The following is a 21,436-nucleotide window of genomic DNA, read 5'->3' on the forward strand; positions in this document are numbered from 1 at the left end:
TCATCCCCAGCAAGTTTTGTAATAAAGCGCAAAGAAGGGAAAGAAAGAAGGGAAAGACCATCCCCAGCAGGAGTGGCACGACCACTCACCACGTTTTAAACTAACAAATTTTTCTTTGATTTGAAGCAGGAAAGGAAATGTTATTGACAGCAGGAAGACATGGCCACAAAGAAGATTATCAAACTGGTCAGATAGCCACTTGGGAAAGAGGGAAGATAACACAAGTTTTGAAGGAAGTAAAATCCCCAGCAGTATGCGAGAAAAGGCAATACAAGTTTTAAAGAAAGCAATCTTGGAAGAAACAAGATAACCCGAGTTTTAAGGGTAGTGGTCTTTGAATCAGTGCCATCCCACCATTGTTTAAAGGAGGGAAGTAACTAGTCTTAAAGAAGGAAGATAATTCCCCAGCAGTGTTTTCCTCGGCAGGTTTCAGAGAAGTGAAAACACCAGTTTGAGGGAAGTAGTTCCAGTGGAAGGAAAGCACCAGCTTTAAAGGAAGTAGTCTGTGAAGAAGGAAAATAACATAGTTGTGAATAAAATACCGGTGTTATCCCCAACAGTTTTCGGAGGAATAAGACACCAGTTTTGATGGAAGCAATTCTGAAAGAGGATGATTCAAGTTAGAAGGAAAATGGTTCGGGAGGCAGGAAGGAACAACAGCAATTGTAGACACGTGATTTTTGACCCTCCCCGAGAATTTTCACATTTCAGCATGAATATGTGAAATTGGGTCTAATATAGCTGTTTTAACTATTTTACTTTATTTTCATCGCAAAAGAAAATTACAAAAAATATATATACAAATTTTAGTTTATGTATTTCTCATAAACTTGAAAAATACAAAAAATAGTACCTTATTTTGTACTTTACATAATTTCAAAAATTACCAAAAAATATAGTTCTATTAGTGTTTTGTAGTCATTTTAATTTTGGAAAAATACAAAAAATATTACTTTATATAAAAAAAATTACAAAAAAAAATAGTTTTATTAATATTTTGTAGCTATTTTAATCTTGAAAAAATATTTAAAAAAAAAGATATAGTTTTGTTTTAAATATTAGGCTTATTTTTAGTAGCTATTTTGCTTACATAATCAGTTGAGCAACGTCGTGTTCCTATTTCTCGGGTCTGGGCAAAAGAATAATATTCGGGTTCAAACTACCCGTTTTTAGGCCTAATTTTCAGACCTAGCCCATAATAATCCGAGTCCACCACACACGGGGGACACGCGTGGGGAACACGGACGGAACACGACACACGGGGAACCCCACCACGCGTGGGGGACACAAGTCTTGAACCCCACACGCGTGGGGCTCATTTTTCTTGGCATTAGGTATCAAATACACGGGCAAACACAGAAGGAAGGGGGTGGACTTTTGAAAATTTTGAAGAGGGGACTATTCATTCATCTTCTCCAAAAGGAGAAGGACAAAAACCCTAGCGAAACCCACCTCCGACCAGCCTCACCAGTCGACGACCACGACCAACAGCGACAATCCACCAGCCCGTCGACCACTACCAAACCACCACCAAACAGACCACCACCCAAACACTACCCAAACACCACCCAAACACCTACCCAAAACCAGCTGCGACGCCCCCCTCACGTCCGAACGACCATCGCCTTACTCCTCCATTGAAGCCGACGACCAAAGCTGTTGCTGTTGCGTCATCACTGACCACATCCACCATTGCCGCCCGCTACGAGCTCCAGCTCCACCCAAACGCCATAACCAGCTACAAGCCTCCCCGTCGCCTTATTCCTCCGCCACCAGCTCCCTCCGTCGACCACCTGCTGAACCAACAAAGCCATGAACGACCACTCCTCCTCCTCCTAGCTCCATCAAACCAGTCGACAACCAATCAACCAAACCCAGCTCGCCTCCTTCCCCAGCGACGAACCAGCGCGTCGTGCCCAAGCGATTATCCAATCGCCACTCGCATGTCCAGTTGCTGCGTTGCTGCGTCGTTGAGCAGCTCAGCCGTTGCTTCAGTCCGTTGAGGTCGTCTTTGGTTCGTCGAGGTCCGGTGCGTTGAGTTTGTTGTCCGAGATTTCGTCGCAGGTCCAACGCATCGGACGTTAATCTCAAGTAGGTCATCTCTGTCCGTGTCCCTCATATTTTTTGTTAGTAATATGTATATGTGATGTTTTAGGATACCATCCTAGTTCATGCGGATAGTGAGCGAATTGAGCGAGACATATATACGTGATGTTTGTGAATGACTATTTTTGTTAATTAACTCCGTATGGTATTGAAATTTGGCCGTGAACGTCTTTTCCTTTGTTTCGTTTGCTTCAAGTAGTTATTTGACATTTTGGCTTCTTCATGTTTAGATTGTTGTTATCCAAATATTTGTCATAATAGGGGAAAGGTGTTAATTATTTTAGTTTGTCTTAATAGTTGTTTATACATGTGGTAGTAAATGTTGAAATTATAGTAGCAATTTTAATTCTGCGGAAAAATACTCGTTTCATCAAATAAGTTCAATTTACAACCCATGACCTAGCAAAGTAGCAAAAAATGTAGTTGTTTTAGCCTTATCCTTTTCCTTTTTTAAAAAAAAAATAAAAGAAAATAAAAAACGAGACGAGCTTCGTCAAATAAAAAATGTACAGATTGCGGAGCCCTCACAGAATATATGTATTAAATACTTAGATTCTGGGACGGGCTGTTTAGCAAATTTCACGGCCCTACCCAAAATAATAATGCGCTAGTTGCTTTAGGCGCGCCTTTAATAATTTATTCTCCCTAACTCGGGTGCACATTTATGTGACCCAAATCCAAATCTTAGCGGAGTTGAGATGTGTCTCTAAATCGCGGGTACATTGATTGTAACGTGGTTCGAGATGCATGTCCACGACGTTGCAAATTCCTTTAAAAAATAAGAATGAGATGAGCCTCGCCGAATAAAAATTCAAATTGCGGGGCCCTCAGTAAATACTTGTTTTAAATTACTTAGAATTCAGGAGGGCCGTTTAGCGAATTTCACGGCCTTCCCAAAATAATAACACGATAGTCTCTTTAGGTGCGTGTTTAATAACCTACTTTCTTAAACTTGGGTGTGCATTTCATGCGACCCAAATCCAAATCCCAAAACGTCAAATAAAATATGTTCTGGATTGTCGGTGCATTTCATGTGACGCAGTCCAAAGACATGTTTTAAGCGATGTTCACATTCTTAATAATAATAATTATGAAAGCGGTAAAAAGTTAAAATTTGCACATAAGTTCATATTTGTATAAAATCAGATAATCAAGCCGAATATAACAGTTGAGCGACCGTGCTAGAACCACGGAACTCGGGAATGCCTAACACCTTCTCCCGGGTTAACAGAATTCCTTATCCGGATTTCTGGTACGCAGACTGTAATATGGAGTCATTCTTTTCCTCGATTCGGGATTAAAATTGGTGACTTGGGACACCCTTAATCTCCCAAGTGGCGACTCTGAAATAAACAAACCCATCCCGTTTCGATTGTCCTTTAATTGGAAAAAACTCCCTTGCACCCTCTCGGGTGCGGAAAAAGGAGGTGTGACAGCAATAAAATGCATTGTTTAAGAAGTTGTCGAAGTCAGGAGCCTGCCTGGAGAATAGAGGTGTTATTTTTAAGAAGTTGTTGATGTCAAGAGCCCGCCTGGAGAATAGAGGTGTTATATTAAGAAGTTGTTGAAGTCAGGAGCCCGCCTGGAGAATAGAGGTGTTATCTTTAAGAAGTGGTTGAAGTCAGGAGCCTGTCTGGAGAATAGAGGTGTTATATTTTTAAGAAGTGGTTGAAGTCAGGAGCCCGCCTGGAGAATAGAGGTGTTATTTTTAAGAAGTTGTTGAAGTCAGGAGCCCTCCTGGAGAATAGAGGTGTTATATTTTTAAGAAGTTGTTGAAGTCAGGAGCCCACCTGGAGAATAGAGGTGTTATCTTTAAGAAGTTATATTGAATTCAGGAGCCCGCCTGGATAATGGAGGTGTTATATTTTAAGAAGTGATTGGTGTTGAAGTCAGTAAAGCAGAGGAATACAACCAAAATCCCCAGCGGGAAACAACAAGAAATCCCCAGCAGAGGAAGGCAGTTCAAGATTCGATGGAAAAGTAATGCAGAGCTCACAAGAAGGAAATAAGCAGTTCGAGATCGGCAATCAAGGAAGAATACAAGACAAATCAGAAGTGAAGAAATACCAGAGGAAATACAAGGCAACAAAGGCAGCAACAGTCACATGACCAAGTTTGAGGATAAATCTTTGTAATTCATGGATCATAGCTTAGTATAACTTCTTTATCTTTCATCAAGGTGTAATAAGGAGGTCAGTAAGCGGTAACATCAGCAACAACAACAATAACAGCAAAATAACAGCTCCATGGTAGTCCCAGCTACCGAAACTTCCCGAACTACATTAACCTGATTCCCTTCTAGCCAGGGATATGTAGGAAATCTTTGAAGCAAGGGTTCGGTTAAATCTTTTCAAAAAGCTTCACACGGAGTATTCCAACGGGCAAAAATCGCTCGTATCTGCTCACTTTATCTTTGCATGAAAACTCTTTGTGTTTTCGGACAAAGAGGGGCAGTTGTGAGCACGTGATTTTTGCCCTATGAGAACTACTCCCAAAAATTCAAAATAAAATGGTTTGGTGTTGTTTGTGATTTATTTGTATTGTTGTCTGTACATGTTTATTTCTACTTTAATTAAGAAAAATACAAAAAATATGTGTTGCATGTGCATTTAGGAGTTAATTATGCATTTTTGGAATTAATTAAACCATGTCCTACTTTAAAGAATGAAAATCACAAAAAATATGAATTCCGGTAGTTTTGCCATTTTTATTGTTTAGTTGTGCGATTTTATTTTTCGATCTCGTGTGTTAATTGTTGTTAAGGGTTAATTAATATCTTTTCAAAATAATTTTGGTTTTACAAGTCAATTTAGGAATTTTTGGTTTTAGGAATTAAAAAAGAAAATAGAAGAGAAAGAAGAAAACAAGAGAAATTTCGGACTGGGCCAGTTTTGAAAAGGAAACATTCAGGCCCAATGTCACACCCCATGTCCAGGCCCAACCGGCCGGTCCAAGAGACCATACCAAACGACATTGTTTCATCGTCAATCAATCTCGACCGTTCAATCATCCAATCCAACGGTCCAAGATTCCCCTCCCATAACCCGTCTCCGGCCCGACCCGCTTACCCCAAACCACACCCGCCCCAGCTAAGCCTAAACGACCCCGTTTGGCTTAAAGTGGCTTAATCCGGACCGTTGGTTCCCATCATCCAACGGCCCAGATTAATCACCTGATTTCAATATATCAAAATACCCAAACCCCCTCTCACCCGCCTCATTTCCACCCCTTCGTCTCCAAGAACCAGAGACCAAACGACCCTCCACCAAACCCTAGCCGCCCTCGTACCCCATCGCCTGAAAGCCGGCGGCAACAACTCCGGTGACCACGAAACTAACACCAAGGCACCCCTTGACCACCCTCGTTATGGATCTGCTAACCGCTTGCCTCGAATCAACCTCCAGCTTCTCGAATCTTCAATCGAAGATTCGAGTAGGACCTAGATCTACCCCAACCAGTCCCAAACTCATACCGGACATGTCCCTAACCTCCCTCGTTACCAAACCACCGTTGGTTTGGTTCGAATCAGACCAGAACCACTCGAACCCCAAATCAAACCCCCAAGAACCCTAGAAAGCCAGAGGTTGAAATCTGTCCCAACTGAAGGATGGTTTGGGGTCTAATCGACTTTAGTCGAAGTGTTATATTAAGGTCTGTTCGACCTCAAACAGTTCGAGTTTGAGTTCGAATCAGGGTCGTCCAGGTCCCGAGTTCTTGAGGTATTTTCCCTTTTCCTGTTTGTTCCAGTTTGTGTTTGTTTATTCTGTTTATTTGTTTAGTTTAGTTTTATTGGTTTTTCAATTTCTTTTGTTGACTGATTCTGCCCATCTTCAATGACCCTTTATTTGGTCAAACTTTTTCTGGTCATGGTTAATGAATGTGATAAAACTATATAATCGATTTGAATGAGTGTCGTCGATTATTTAAGTTTTATTATGAATCCCTGTTTCCATCAATACGATTCGAATCACCCGTGTGCATGTTCGATTCTTATTTGCCGTATGTGTTGTAATTCGTGTAGTCGATTAAATAAGTGTCGTAGATTAGTTTTACATGCTTCAATTCTGATTAAATAACCTGATAATAATGTGATTCGTACTGCTTCAATTCTGACTGAATCAGGGTTCTTCTGTTGATGCTATTTGATCTGATTTAAATGCTAGTTTGAACGGTCATTTGAGTTCGAATTGAATTGGTTATAGCTGAAAGATGTAGTATAGGTTAAAGGGTTTAAGGTAGGACATTAAGTCACAGGGGTTTGCAGGGGTATTTTGGGGTTTTAAAAGGGTTGAAAGGGTTAGTGTTAGTGGTCTGACTATGAGGGCACTTAATTGACCATTAAACTAATATTTTATCTAGTAGTAGTGGCTTGGGAAACATAATAGCATGGGGATTAATGGAATATTATAAGCTGCCCATGCCTTTGGTTCAAGACACATGATAATGGGCTGTAAGAGAATATAATGGGCAAAAAGATGGTGGTGGTATTAGTTTAATTGCTTTTGAGAGGGGGAAGGGTCTGTTTTTGGCAGATAAATAGAGCAAGGTTTAGACAGTGAGGGGGACGACCTTTTTTGGGGAATAGGCAGAAAAGGTGGGGAGTCAAAAACAAATAGAAAAGTTCAAAGATTGGCACACACTGTCTAACTTTGAAAAAGATTGAGAAAACCTACTGTGGCATTAGTTTCCTGAAGTCAAATTAGAATTCCAGTTGATGAGTTGCATGTTTTCTAGCTTGATTTCTGACTGTGAGAGTCTCAGAGGTTCCCTGGTTGGTCTTCTAGTGAATTTGGGTTGATTCAGGCTTGGTTTTGAGTCAGTTCTGGTAACTCTGTTTGGTTTTACACACTTCTGGATTTCTGGTTCATCACTTAGGTCTGTTCGTTGTTCCATATTACTGGGCATTGATTACTGCTGTAACTGCTGTTGCATTATTGCTGACTGTTCTTTCTCCTCTTCCTGTGTTGCATTTCTCCAGGTACACATTTGAACTTGTTCTTGGTGTAATTTCTTCGGTGGAATGAAAAGGCAGTTACTGTTTGACATTCATTAAAGTTTACTGTTTTTTTAGTTTACTATGATACAGTCAGCTTTAAGATTCGTATGGTAAGTTTGTGCCTTAACGCGCCAGTAGGGATTAGTTGGGTCATTACATGTTATATACAGCTTTGTAACCTGTGGACAATGGGTACCTGCATAATTAGAATTGTTGTTTGATCGATTTGAGTTGTTTTGAATGGCGATGGACTGTTAACTCTAAATATGTAACTTATTTCTGATGGAATCAAGTCCAAGGTGACAAATAGTAACTGTTCGAGTTAATTGCTCTCCCCCACTAAAAATCAAAGGCAAATCACAGCAAATAAGCGCACATTCACGTTAGTCCAGGTCACATATGCTTGGTTTTCGAATGGAAAATTATCCATGACGCTGTATGTGATTTAGATCATTATTGGATAAGTGATTTGTTAGAGTGAGTTATAGGTAATACTATTTCTACTCTAATAGGGATGAACAAACAATTGTGAGTTATGCAATTTCGGATCTTCAACGCACATTAATTAACTAGGACTGTTTGCATTTTAGAGATGAACTAAGTAAAACACTATAGATTACTTTAGGCTTGCCCTTTAATTAACGAACGAGATGAGCCTAGACAAATAAAGCACCTAGATTGCGTGGCCCTCGACAATTGTATATATTAAATACTTAGATTCAGGGACGGGCCGTTTAGCGAATTTCCCGACCTCATCCAAAATAACAACGCGTTAGTCTCTTTAGGCGCGTATTTTTAATAATTTACTTTCTTAAACTCGGGTGCACATTTATGTGACCCAAATCCACATCTCAACGAAGTCGAAATATGTCGATAATCACGGGTACATTGATTGTAACGTGGTTCGAGATGCATTTCCATGACGTTGCAATTCTTTTCTTAAATAATGAAATAAGACGAGCCTCGACAAACGAAATACATAAGTTGCGGAGCCCTCTATAAGTGTCGGTAAAAAATCCTTAGACTTCGGGATGGGCCGTTTAGCAAAAGTTCACGGCCTTCCCCAAAATAATGATACGCTAGTCGCTTTAGGCACACCTCTAATAATTTACTTTCTTAAACTCGGGTGCACATTTATGTGACCCAAATCCAAATCTCAACGGAGTCAAAATGTGTCGAGAACCACGGGTACATTGATGTGACGTGGTTCGAGACACGTTTTCACAACGTTACAATTCTCTGTTAAAATAATAATGATAATAAAAGCGGTAAACAATTAAAATTTGCACATAGGTTCAACATGTATTAAAATCAAATAAATAAGCCGAATATGACAGTTGAGCGACCGTGCTAGAACCACGGAACTCGGGAATGCCTAACACCTTCTCCCGGGTTAACAGAATTCCTTACTCGGATTTCTGATTCGTGCGTACTGTAATACAGAGTCAATCTTTTCCTCGATTCGGGATTCAACCGGTGACTTGGGACACCATAAATCTCCCAAGTGGCGACTCTGAATCTTTAAAAAATCCCTTTTCGATTGTCCTTTAATTGGAAAAACTCCCTCTGCGCCCTTTACGGGGGTGTAGGTAAAAAAGAGGTGTGACAACCATTGTCCGTGATGATTACCTTCGGAATCCCGAACCGATAAATGATATTTGAATGCACAAAATCGACCACTGCTTTCTTGGTCACAGATTTGAAAGTTTTCGCTTCAACCCACTTGGTGAAATAATCAATGGCTACCAGAATAAACCTGTGTCCGTTTGATGTTGCTGGCTCGATCGGCCCAATGACATCCATGCCCCAGGCAACAAAGGGCCATGGTGCCGACATTGTATGCAATTCAGATGGTGGGGAGTGAATCAAATCTCCGTGTACCTGGCATTGATGGCACTTGCGCACAAAACTGATGCAATCTCGCTCCATAGTGAGCCAGTAATAACCTGCTCGGAGAATCTTCTTTGTCAGAACGTACCCACTCATATGCGGTCCACAAACTCTGGAGTGCACCTCAGTCATGATTACTGTGGCCTGTCTTGCATCTATGCATCTTAACAATCCAAGATCTGCCCATCTCAAGCGGCTTCTCTCATTGTGTTCAAAAGTTGTTTGCCGTTTGAAAATATATTATGCGAGTAAAAACACAAGTACTTGAATGGGCGTACAGAAGTAGCTAATGAAGCTAAACGAACTGTAAACAACTGAGGAAATTAACGGATGATTTCTGCATAATTGTAGGAGATTGGAGCCGTGTCGACAACCTCTTTGAGAAACTTTTACTAAGGATTCTTTTGAAAAGTTGACAAATTGGTGGATTTACGAGCGTTCCAGAGGCAATTTTACGGTTATTTTCTAGGCAAATGATAACAGAATGAAGAGAACTCGAGGTGGCTAATCCAACTGCACAAAATTCTTAATTTGCTAAATCACCTCAACTTGATGAGATTGTGTTGAGGCACAAACGTCACATGATATGTTAAAAAACTGGAAAAAAGTAAGCCAGTACTGCGGCGTTAAATAAAAAATCTCCTAATGAGTTCATCAAGGCTCAACCATTCCCTCATTGTCGTTCATTGTAACATGCCATCGCAACTGAAATACTGCAAGATCTCACGGGAACAAAAGTAGCACCTTCCAAGTTTCTCTGCTTATTGTTTACTGGGTTTTACTCTGAACAATTCTAAGGTTTGATGACAAACAGAGGCTGCACAGAGATAAATATGGAATTAGGAAGGAAATGTTGATAAGATAAACTGAAATAACACTGAATAGTTGGATTAGGTAAGTCAAGAAACTGACCATATCAACACTGACAGGCTTGCCATCTTCAGCAAGGACATCAATGATGGTTCCTGATTGATCAGCCTGAAGGAGATAGCGAGAGCATAGCAGTCAAATTAAGCAAAGCAAGAAAATTAAAAGAAACTAGAAATAAAACCATTTTAGATCCTACATTTGTTATGGTGGAACTAGAAAAGCACATTAAGAGGACAGTGTAAGAGTAGGAAATAAAATCAGGGTGTTCCCTTTCTGTAGGTTTTCTACTTTTTGGTTTTCTTCTTGTATACGGGCATCTCTTTTGTCCAAACTATTTTTAACATTATTACTTTATCAGAAAAAGGAAATCAGGGAGTTCCATGGACAACCCTAGATGTTGTCCTCGAGCGAAACTACAAATAAATGCTTTAACAAAATGTTACCGCAAGGTTTTCTATGCCATCATTCTCTCATCAGCTCTCAAGTATCAGCCGAGTATCAGATATAAAGGAACGGGTGTTTTATGTCAATATGATGAAGAGGGATAACACAGGTAAAATAGTGCATAACTACCATTAATTCCCATAAAATTGCATCACATAGCCAAGAAAGGAGTTTTGACAGTATGGAAACATGAAATCTCTGCCACTTGTTTAGAGGGGGGTGGGGGTGGGGTGGGGATTTTGATAGATATGCCAAGAGCATTAGCAGATAGTCATCAAAAGAGACTACTGATCTATACCCCTCTATATTTGCATATCATAGCAAAGCACAATCCGTATAGAAGCATTTTATTGAAACAGGTATAAGATTATCTGTAGAACAATTTCCGCATAAATAGAACTTCTGATTTTTTTTTCCGTTATTAAAACTTCCGACATATTAGAGAAGGGAGAATGAGAGGCCTACGGAGTATATCGAATTAGGGATTTCCAGTGTAGTTACACCATAAGAAACACTGAATGACTCTTCACAGAACAGCGTCTGTCCATGTATAATCTTTAAGTTTTATTTTCCCCTCAAAATGAGGCAACGGTGAATTATTAAAGACCCATAAGATGGATATTTCTCTTTATCTTTAAAATCCACCAGCTCCAACCATTCTTAGGAACACTAAGCCCCCTAAATTTCTCTAATATTGGCTTCCTTAATTGGTTAAGTAGCTAACTGCCAGAAACTTTATTCACTTCCTAAAATAAGATTACCTTGGTGACCCCTAAAGACATACACTTACACTCAACTTCTTGAAAAGAAGACCGCACTTGATTACCTTGGTGACCAGTTAAGACATACACTTATACTCAACTTCGTGAAAAGAAGACCTCACTTGATCTATAATCCCTCTAGCAGTACGACCTCTTGCCAATGACCAGATTTTGACAGTTGATTCATGTTTCCTCGATCAAATTCATCCTTCGATGGTACCAAGTCTACAATGACTGGCAAGTGGTATAACCCCATTCAAATGCTACTATCACAAGATGATTCACAAGCGCAGAAAGAGGTGTTTCCAAACATTCTGTACATTTCACAGCAAAATCCAAACTTGATCCCCAAAGTTTAAGCATGAAGCATTTCCAAGCAACCTACAAGTATATAAATCTAAGTTTGTTGCACCATGCGATCAAACCCTCAGGATCCTTTCGGCATCTTCCTTACAACTTTTATTAATCCAATTATTCTAAGCAGAAACATATAAATTTAAGGATACTTAAGATTGTCTCTCCTCTTTTTCTTTTATCAATTTGTAAGCTCTAGCAAAACCACTGGACATCATTGTGGAAAGGAAACACAGATGGTACAATGGCAAATCAAAAGTTCTTTGGCTAAAACCAGCTTATGCAAACCTCCACTCATCCATACGGCAGCCTGATCAGCCTACAAGTTTAAGTTGCCAAGGAAATCCTACCAACCACCGCAGGAGCATGGGTTCACACAAGTGTTGCAGTTAGGATTCAGACCTGGGATCACCAGATATTTACTCTCATGCCTCAACCACTAGGCCATCCCCTTGGAGACCTCATCTCTTATTTGTTTATGCAGAAAGCAGGTTATACATTAGAAACTAATTGCAATCTTGGTCTCAAAACTTTTTGAGTGTTATGATGCTAGTTTAATTCAACACAGGACTAAACAGCTGAGAAGTATGAGCTATAAGATAAATATTCATTGATGAATGAGTAAATAATTTCTAATCATGCCTTCAATTTGACTGAATGCCTTTCTAAAAGTTGTGCAGGTAAGAATCAAAAATTCTTCGGCATCATTTTACAAGCATTAGCAGATATGTTACTCAAAAACAGTTAAAAGTCATGAAACAGAGTTCCCACATTAGTACAAGAGAGCAACAGCAAGCAAGGAAGTTATAGCAATAGAAAAAGAGAAAAGATTACCTCTATTTCATTCATCAATTTCATTGCTTCAATAATGCAAAGAACTTGACCCTTCTGCACTTTGTCACCAACCTGCCGTAATGCACATCGTGCAAGCCAAAAGAATTAGAGAGAGAGAGAGAGAGATCATCAAACCAGCATCTTATTTAATATAGTCTTAACTGTATTTTTTCCTTTTCTTCTTTTTCTTTTCTTTACTTTCTTTTCTTTTCCTTTTTTTTTTTTTTGATTTTTTGAGGTTTCCATATTTGAATTCATTACATAAAAGGCGGACATGCAGTACCTTCACAAATGGTGGTTCACCAGGTCCTGGACTTCGATAGAATGTCCCTGCCATTGGGCATTTGAGTGGCGGAACAGATGAGTCAGATGGCTTTGCTGCAGCTGGAGAAGGTGCAGGGATTTGAACTGGAGGAGCAGCAGATGCAGGTGCAGGAGGTGGGCTAGATTGTACAGATGGCACATGATATGATTGTAGAAGTGGGGTGTGTGCAGGGGCAGGAGGCGGTGGTTGTGGTAGTGCCTCCTTCTTACGGATTAAAATTTCACAATCAAGCTGTTTTAAATGCAGCTCCACAACATCCCTAGAATCAACTAGCCTGTACAAAGGACAGTCTGTCATGACTATTCATGAAAAGTCTCTGTAGAGAAGTAAGAAACAAATGGGAGCACTTACTTGACAAGGCTTGAAACTTGGCTAATAAAGTTAGATATTGATTCTTCCGATACCGGAGTTGCTGATGAAGTCTCACTTGGCGATTTCACCTCTTCCGACTGGGTAATTGGAGTAGCTGCATCATTTGAAGATCCACCGACAGCAACCTTGAAGGCAACAGATGGCTCCAAAAGGTTTTTCACAAATGACACAACATTTGAAAGAATTTCCTCCAATGAAAACCACTGAAAGAATCTTACCTCATTCAATTGGGCTCTTACTACAGCTGAATGATTCCGACTAGTTTGCAACCCCTATAAAAAAAGAAGATCATTGCCACAACAATCTTCTTTGTCTGGTACTAGTAAACAGTAATAATAAGTGTCATCTTTGGTAATTTGGCTCTTCCATTAGGCAAGTTATACAGAGTATTATCTGGCCATGGGGACTGGTGGGCCAAATAACTCTTCCTTATGACAAATTCTTAGCATATATTAATCTATCACCATTTTCCAGGAAAAAGAAAGAAGATGAAAAGAACTCACTAACAGATGCACCAAGTGCAGCAGAATCAACTGTAACGATCTAACTTCCAAGAGAAGCCCTTTACTTTTTAACAACTTTTAAAAGCAAACACACTAAAAAAAGTAATTAAACTCTACCCAATGCTCTTCAGAGGTGGTGTTTCCTCCACCAAATTAATGCCTTTGAAGTGCAGCTATGAATGATTCGTTCAAGTTAAACAAATGAATTCTATCATTACTGAACATACAAAATTGTCGATAAAATAATTGTGTCTGGATAGTCAATGGGGTCAATAAAAATCTTTACTTATAAAAAAATTGGGTCCTGATAGTAACAGAAAACCTGGCGAGAAAAGAAGATTTCAATGGGCTCAACTAAGCCCATTGCTTCTGTCCATAAGTACATATGCAAAAAAAAATTAGGCTTTACGCACACTGTGTGTATCACTCATTTTGACCCCATTGACTATAAATCTGAGATTCGGAACTGCTGCAACAAAAGTGTTGAAACAATAGTAGAAGTGTTGTTCATTAATTGTTTTCCATAATTTCTTAGGTTTCCTCAAAACATGAAAGTGTTTCAAAATAGTTTTTGTTGTTGTTTACTCCGCCAACTTCGTAGACCCAGGTCAAATAAGTAATAAAGGTTTCTAATACTCTTCTCTCATCAATATTAACAGCGAAGAAGAAAAGAGAGTAACAGAAGAAATAAAAAGAGAAACCTTGACACAAATTTACTAAAGATGAAACCTTTAAATTCCAATCAACTAGCTAGACCTCGTTCATAGCATTTAACATAACAAATAAGGTATCTTTTCTATTTACAGCTTCAATTGCAGCTTGTAGATTTCACTTCTTTTGACTTTTAAAGTTCATGGATGACATTTGACTAGCAAACAAATACCCAAAAGAAATAAAACTATAGCGATAATATAAATAAAACCACGGCGAATGCATCCTTCCGCAGTGAGCTCCACTCAAACTATACAAGTATAGCTGAAAATCTTTTTATACCAATCCCAACTAGTTTGGAACTGAAGGATAGTTTTATTGTACTATAAACCTACACTAACAGAGTCCCGACTAGCTTGTGATTGAGACGTAATAGATGATTTTTTGTATATTTTACAACAGTATGTGTACATGATAGGATTTTACTGGGTCGTTCTTGTTGTATGTGTACATGATACTCTGCATACACTGACCTAATATTGTGAATGTGGCTCCAACTAAAATACAGTAGAGTTTAGCTATATAAGTACAGGAGGGGTGGAGCTAGTAGCCCGGCTACGGGTTTGGGAGAACCCAGTAGCTTTTGCTCGAACAGTGTATTTGTATTCTATGTTACGCGGATTCTCCAAAATGTTGCCGCACCCGTGTCGGATCCTCCAAAAATACACTATTTTTGGTGGATCCGACACGTACCCAGCAACATTTTCAGAGAGTCAGAGCAACATAGTTTGTATTAAGAAATTCATTAAATATGGACAAGTATTAACTTTAGAACTCAGTTATTAACACTTGAATCGTCATTCTAAAATTCAGAACTCATAAGATTGAAATTCCGGCTGATAATATTTTAAAAATTTATACCAACCCAACTAGTTTGGAACTGAAGGGTAGCTTTATTGTATACATTCATAAAAGAGTCCCGACTAGTTTGTGATTGAGGTGTCATACATGTTGTTCCTGTATAGTACTCTGCATATACTGACTTAAAATTGTGAATCCAGATCCAACTAAAACAAAGAGAGTTTTAACTAATATCGACCTACATTGTAACGAATTTTTAAACTATCATTGTTGCACGATAAGTCGATAAACTGCGTTATTTATTCACAGCATTGGTGTATATAACTTAAAACTCAAATAAATAATAGCTCATGCATGACACTCCACTATTTACCTGCATACATAAAATCTATACAAATACATTTTTAAAGCGATAATACCTTACAGGAGAATTGGAGTTTGGGCGCTGTAGCAAACCGTAAGGATAATTTGGGACGTGAAAGATTGTAACGGCGATGATGGCAGAACGGTAATAAAGTTAATGACTTCGGGGCATTTTTGGCCGGAAATACTGCCGGTGAAACTGAGGCCGCCGTTGTTCCGAACGACGTCGTCATTTGCTCGCCGATTATTCAGAGAGAGAGGAAAACAGAGTGCGTCGATGAAACCAAAGAGAGTGTGGAGATAATGGCTAAGGGAATAAAACGACATAGTTTTGGAGTTTTAGAAGAGCCTAATCTAGACAAGTCAGCATGTGGAGCCCTTTAGGAGCAGAAACAGTAAATCTAGATGACGTGGCAAAATGAAAGGATTTTTCTTTTTTGTTTTTGGTTCCGAACTCAATTATTGGAGTTTGGCTTCTTCTTTTTTTCTTTTTTCTTTCAAGAAGTAATATTTAAATATTTGAGATCATCTATCTATATATATCTATATTTATCTATATCTATCTATCTATATCTATCTATCTATACTATATTAAAAACACGAAAGCCCTTAGCGAAATGTCGTTTGTCTTTTTTACCCTTAAAAATATATTTTTACACCGGACAAAATAGTAATTTAAGTTACCTTCCTAATATTTTGGACTTTAAAATCATTTAAAATATTAATTATTAAATCTTTCCTTATTAAAAACTCCTAATATTTTGGACTATTAATCCCACTCGCACAATGACACTGTCCAAAAGACATAGTTTGTTTCGACATCCAATTCTAATTCTTCTCTTGTATACAAGAGGTATGGAAACTAATTACTACTTTTCTCTTGATACGTTCATAACTTCATATCCATTACAGCACATAGGTGTCTTCTTCTTTCTCTTTATTTTTGTTTTTGGCTTTTTTAACCACTTGTCATCTTATATTTTTTTATTACTTTGATGTTTGATTTTAATTAGTGTTCAATTTTTCGTTAGTGTTCTGCTTTACGTAACATCTTATTTTTCTTGTTTCAATTTCCCAACATCTCGCTAGGTCTGTTATGGATTCAGCTTGGAGAAGGTAACCATAATCCGTATATCATTTAAAATGAGTTGCATTCTTCGATTTGTATAGATTTATCGATGTTGATTGGTTTTTATTTTCTATATGACTTTTTGGATATTCTTTGTGCTATTTAGGATAATGATTTACTTTAAAATCAGTTGCATTAGTTGTTGAGGACTAGGGCTGTTCAAAACCGAACCGTAACCGAAAACCGAACCGCAAAATTGGCTTAATGGCTTATTGGTATCGGGTTATCGGATTAATGGATGGTGAATGGATTGAAAATTTATAATTAACGGCTTATCGATTTGGGAACGGATTATTCAATTTTCTTAACGGTTAAGCCGTTAACCCGTTAAGAATTTTTATATTTATATTTTTACCCGCATGTATATTAAATATCCCTTCCACTATTTGACAAAGTAGCAGTTATTATTCACATTCAAAAGGTTCACTAAGACACTACCTGTTACTGTTTTATCACGGATACTAACTTAGTGGTATTAGAGTATTGAAAATTCACTTTCAAATTATAGTGACTTCTGGCAGTTGTGAAAATGCACTTGCATATGCCTATATGGCTTGATGCAATAACAGAAAGTAAAGAGCCCTACACTGCTACACAACACTAATTTAGTATATGGCTATATGTATTCTGGCCAGATCTTTTACGGAGAAAACATAAATTTCCAGTTAGTGACTTCTGGAAATGCGGGCATGACAGTGTTATATAAACGGGTTGAATTCAAGATTTTAATTTGGTGATTTAATGTCAAGTCATATATGCGCTCATTGCTATTTGATTTCGTCGATAAGTCGCCCGATAACCGCCTGATAATGACGAAACCGATACCAATCCGCCCGATATCTTATTGATTTGGCTAGCGGATTAGTACATTTACAAGCCGATAACCGATAAGCCAAACCGATAAGCGTAACAATCCGCCCGATAAGCAGCCCTGTTGAGGACCCTATGTTTTATAATAGAATCAGTAATTATCTTTCAAAATGTATATGTACCAACTTTGAGAATTATATTGAACTAATTTAACTAATTATTTATTAAACTTAGTTTTGTTGTTATATTTTCCTTGAACAATACATATTCAATTTTTATAAATACATCAAGTGCAACATAATTAGCCTAAAATATTTGTAACATTTAAACCAGTAAACATGTATCGACTGATTTAAATAGACATTTTTGGAATAGGTGGTGTGTGCGCATTATCATTCGTTACTAACATACATTTTTTAAAAATAATTATGTAATTTTTATAAAATTTATACTTGTTGAGACAAAGTAATCTATATGCTATATTAAAAGCACGAAATTAATTTGATGTAAATATTTGATGCGAATAAAAAAGATTTAATATAATGAAAAAGGGCTGGAATGTGTTTATCTCACAATATCAAATTCACATATCAAGCCAATCTTGTAATAATAACTTTTTCCTTTAGTTTTTATTTTATAGTGCAAAAATATTTCTTACAATATTTATTTATGTGATTTTTAAAAAGTTTATATTTTTTAGTATGATATACACGCGCAACACGCGTACTCTAAAATTAATACTATATTAAAAGTACGAAGTCCCTTAGTGAAATATTGTTCGCCTTTTTTACCCTTCATAAGTGCACTCTATAATGGGTAACATTATAAATACACATATAATACTCTTTTGGAAAAAACAAAATTGTCGTACGATAAAAAGGAATATAGTTAAGAAAAGAAGAAGAAGTAAACTCCTTCTTTAATTAGAAAGAGTGTAGAAACGGTCCCTTCATTTCATAGCTTAGTGGGAAAGTCTAAATTTCCGTAGGTTAAAAAGGAACAAATTAGAACAATATATAATTAGAAAACTCATTATTTAATATCTTATTAAAGAGGTCAAAATTTCCATACTTAAAAGGGAAAAAGGAATAAAACAATAAATAGGAAACTCATTATTTTATTTTTATTAAAGAGGTCCAATTTTCGTACATTAAAAAGGAAAAAGGAAAAATACAGCACATAGAAAATTCATTCTTTAATATGCCTACGAAAGAGTGTAAAACAAAATCCCTTAATATCCCAATTTTTTATTTTTCAGGACACTTTTTATTAATTTTCTGCTTGGTCAATGCTGGCAGACATAAATGAAGAAAGGCACAAATTAAAATAAAAAAAAAGAGAGATTTTAAGTTATTTATACTAATTTTAAAACTTATTTACCTTCACTATTGAGGTTTTAAACAAGTGCATATACAAATTAAGAATTTTATATAAAATAATGTGTTATATTCTAATCTTCCATACTTTCTCTCCCTCTTTCACCCCAAAGCTAAAATTATAAATTAACAGATATTATGTTTTCTCTTCTTTTTTTTCTATTTTTTTTATGTTAAATAATATTATCACTTTTGAATGAGAGAAGATTGTTATTTCTTTTAGCTTTTTGGAATCAATAAACAAAATAGTATTAATCAGAAGCAAGTAGATTGAATTGGAAACTAAGTTAATCCATTAGAAAGCGCGGAAGCTTTGAATTCGAAAAACGAAATTTGTAAAATTACTTTTTGATTGAATTGAGTGCTGTTACAAATGATTGAGAATATCCTTTGGAGTTTATATCTCAATTTTTAGAGAATTTGGTGAAGATTCGAGGTGGTTTTGGTTGAAATTTCATATTAAAACTAGAAAAAGAAGACATAAACAAATTATATATATTTTGTATGTCGAGTGTAGAAACGATATACAAAATATCTACAACTTACATGATTGTATATAAGTTGTATGTAAATTGTAGTTTTTAATACAAAAAATATGTATTTAATTTGTAGATAAATTATAGATTTTGACCGGATTTGTATATATTATGTAAAAAAAATTAGTTACTTCATATAAATATAAAAACTTAGACAAAAATCGGATAAATTAGTTTAAAATCTCATATATATACGAAAATATCCCCCAACAAAATATAAATATATATGGGTAGCCTAAATCTAATAATTATAGACATGAATGATAAATATATGAATAAAGAAATTGACAAAAAATTAGAAAGTAAAATATTAATTATTTAGTGTCACCTCTTTAGTATTACGCTCGTTAGCTGGGAAAAGTGTGCCCTTAAACCCTTGATGAGGATATTGAAGCGCTTGCTAAGCAAGACGAAGCGATCAGTATGTTTTTGCTCCATGCTTAGGGCTTAAGCGTGGCTTTGACTACTCTATGCTCAATACCCCTATCAGTCTAATACGAGCCTATTTGACCAAATTCTAAACAAAAAAAATGAGTTGGTTTATGCTGCTATAGTATTTCTTATTGATTATTAAAGAAATAAAATCATATATATTTTGCTTGTGAGAAAAACTTGTGAAATTATAGTAACGAAAGTATATATCTCGAATAAATTTTAAGTTAAAAATATCGACTAAGATGGTTGAGGACTTCTATTATTATTGCTTCTTCTTTTATTGAGTTAGCTAAATAGAATAAACAAGTATCATTTCTTAGGAACTTATACTTTTTCTTTGACTTTTATTTATAACTCAAACACAAATTTTTAATGTAATATTTATGTGATTTTTAAAATTATGTACTTACTAAGATATACACGCGTAACGCGCATATTCTAAGACTAGCGAAATAATATATTAAGGGCACAAGGCCCTTAGCGAAATGTTGTTCGTCTTTTTTACCCTTTAAAAATAAGTATTATATTGGATAAATGTGTAATTTAAGTTACTTTCCTAATAATCAAGCAAAATTTTAATTATTACCTAATATTTTGGAGTTCAAAATCAACTAAATAAGAATAAAATATATTAAGAAAAAAGAAGAGAATATAAAAAAGTAAAGGGTAAGTTTCTTTTCAACCAACGACAAAAAATATTGTCTAATTTTTGTGTAAAATTTTGGTGGCTATACAAGGAAATTTTTATCGTGCAAGATCAATTTTGATCCTTTATTTAACTTGTCCAACGAAAATATTTTCTTGGTTGTTTAAATTATATTTTATTAAATTGTTTTACAACTATAATTAATTCATGTGTTAATTTTCCTAATTACTTATTTAGAACTTTAAAGTCAATTGTATTTACCGAATATGCATTATTTGAACCATATCAGAAGTCTTAATATATAAAATTTAAAATCAATAAAAAATTATTATCTTTTACTAATTATTTCCTTAAGCAAATATTTAATTTATTTAGATATAAATTGCTCTTTTCCAATAATTTGTTTATATATATATATTAATTGACGCGGCACACACGTGCAACGCACGTACACTAAAACTAGTACTATATTAAAAGCACGAAGGCCCTTAGCGAAATGTCGTTCGCCTTTTTTACCCTTTAAAACTAGAGTTCAAACTAGACAAAATAGTCTTTTAAATATTATCCTAATATTTAAAAATATTTATTTAATTATCTCCATAATATTTAGGAATTGACATTTAATTGTTTCCTTTATATTTAGGAATAATTATTTAATTATTTTCTTAATATTTAGGACTTCGAAATTAATTAAAATTTTAGATATTAAATCACTCCTTATTCAAACTATATACAAAACTTCTATAATCGAAGAATTTAAAATAAAGAAAAAATTTAGCTTTATAAATTCTTTCCTTTTAAAATTCATTACTTCTAACACCAAAGATTTAAGCAATAACTCTTAGCTAAATATTAAAAACGATTTTACTTAAATATTCTCTTACCAAATATTTGGAAGTTTGACCCTAGATGTCGTATCAATTTAAAATCTAAGAACTAAAATAAATTCAATTTAAGGAATTTATTTAATAACAAGACAATACTTTAGAATGGAAAAGAATGATTTTCTTAACATAATTTTCTATTATATTTTGATTAAATTAAGTAATATGATATCTTATTTATTAAATGCAAACTGAGATATATTATTCTTAATTTCTTATGGATTATACAAAGGTCAACCAAGATATTATCATAGTTGAATAGCAGTGAATAAAAATATATTTTTAATTAT

General features: G+C 35.9%; 1 protein-coding gene across 1 annotated transcript; it reads right to left on the minus strand.

Moving 5' to 3' along the window:
- Nucleotides 1-9,493: 9,493 nt before the first annotated feature.
- LOC104211915 (biotin carboxyl carrier protein of acetyl-CoA carboxylase 1, chloroplastic) lies at nt 9,494-15,657 on the minus strand. The gene is made up of 7 exons (XM_009761057.2): nt 15,387-15,657; nt 13,171-13,224; nt 12,932-13,077; nt 12,539-12,854; nt 12,256-12,327; nt 9,905-9,970; nt 9,494-9,809 (listed from the first exon to the last, which is right to left on the minus strand). The coding sequence occupies exons 1-7, from the start codon at nt 15,561-15,563 to the stop codon at nt 9,786-9,788; spliced, it is 855 nt and encodes a 284-aa protein (XP_009759359.1). The 5' UTR covers nt 15,564-15,657; the 3' UTR covers nt 9,494-9,785.
- Between the last annotated feature and the right edge of the window lie 5,779 nt (nt 15,658-21,436).

Source organism: Nicotiana sylvestris, chromosome 5 (assembly GCF_000393655.2).
Source record: "Nicotiana sylvestris chromosome 5, ASM39365v2, whole genome shotgun sequence".
NCBI lineage: Eukaryota > Viridiplantae > Streptophyta > Magnoliopsida > Solanales > Solanaceae > Nicotiana > Nicotiana sylvestris.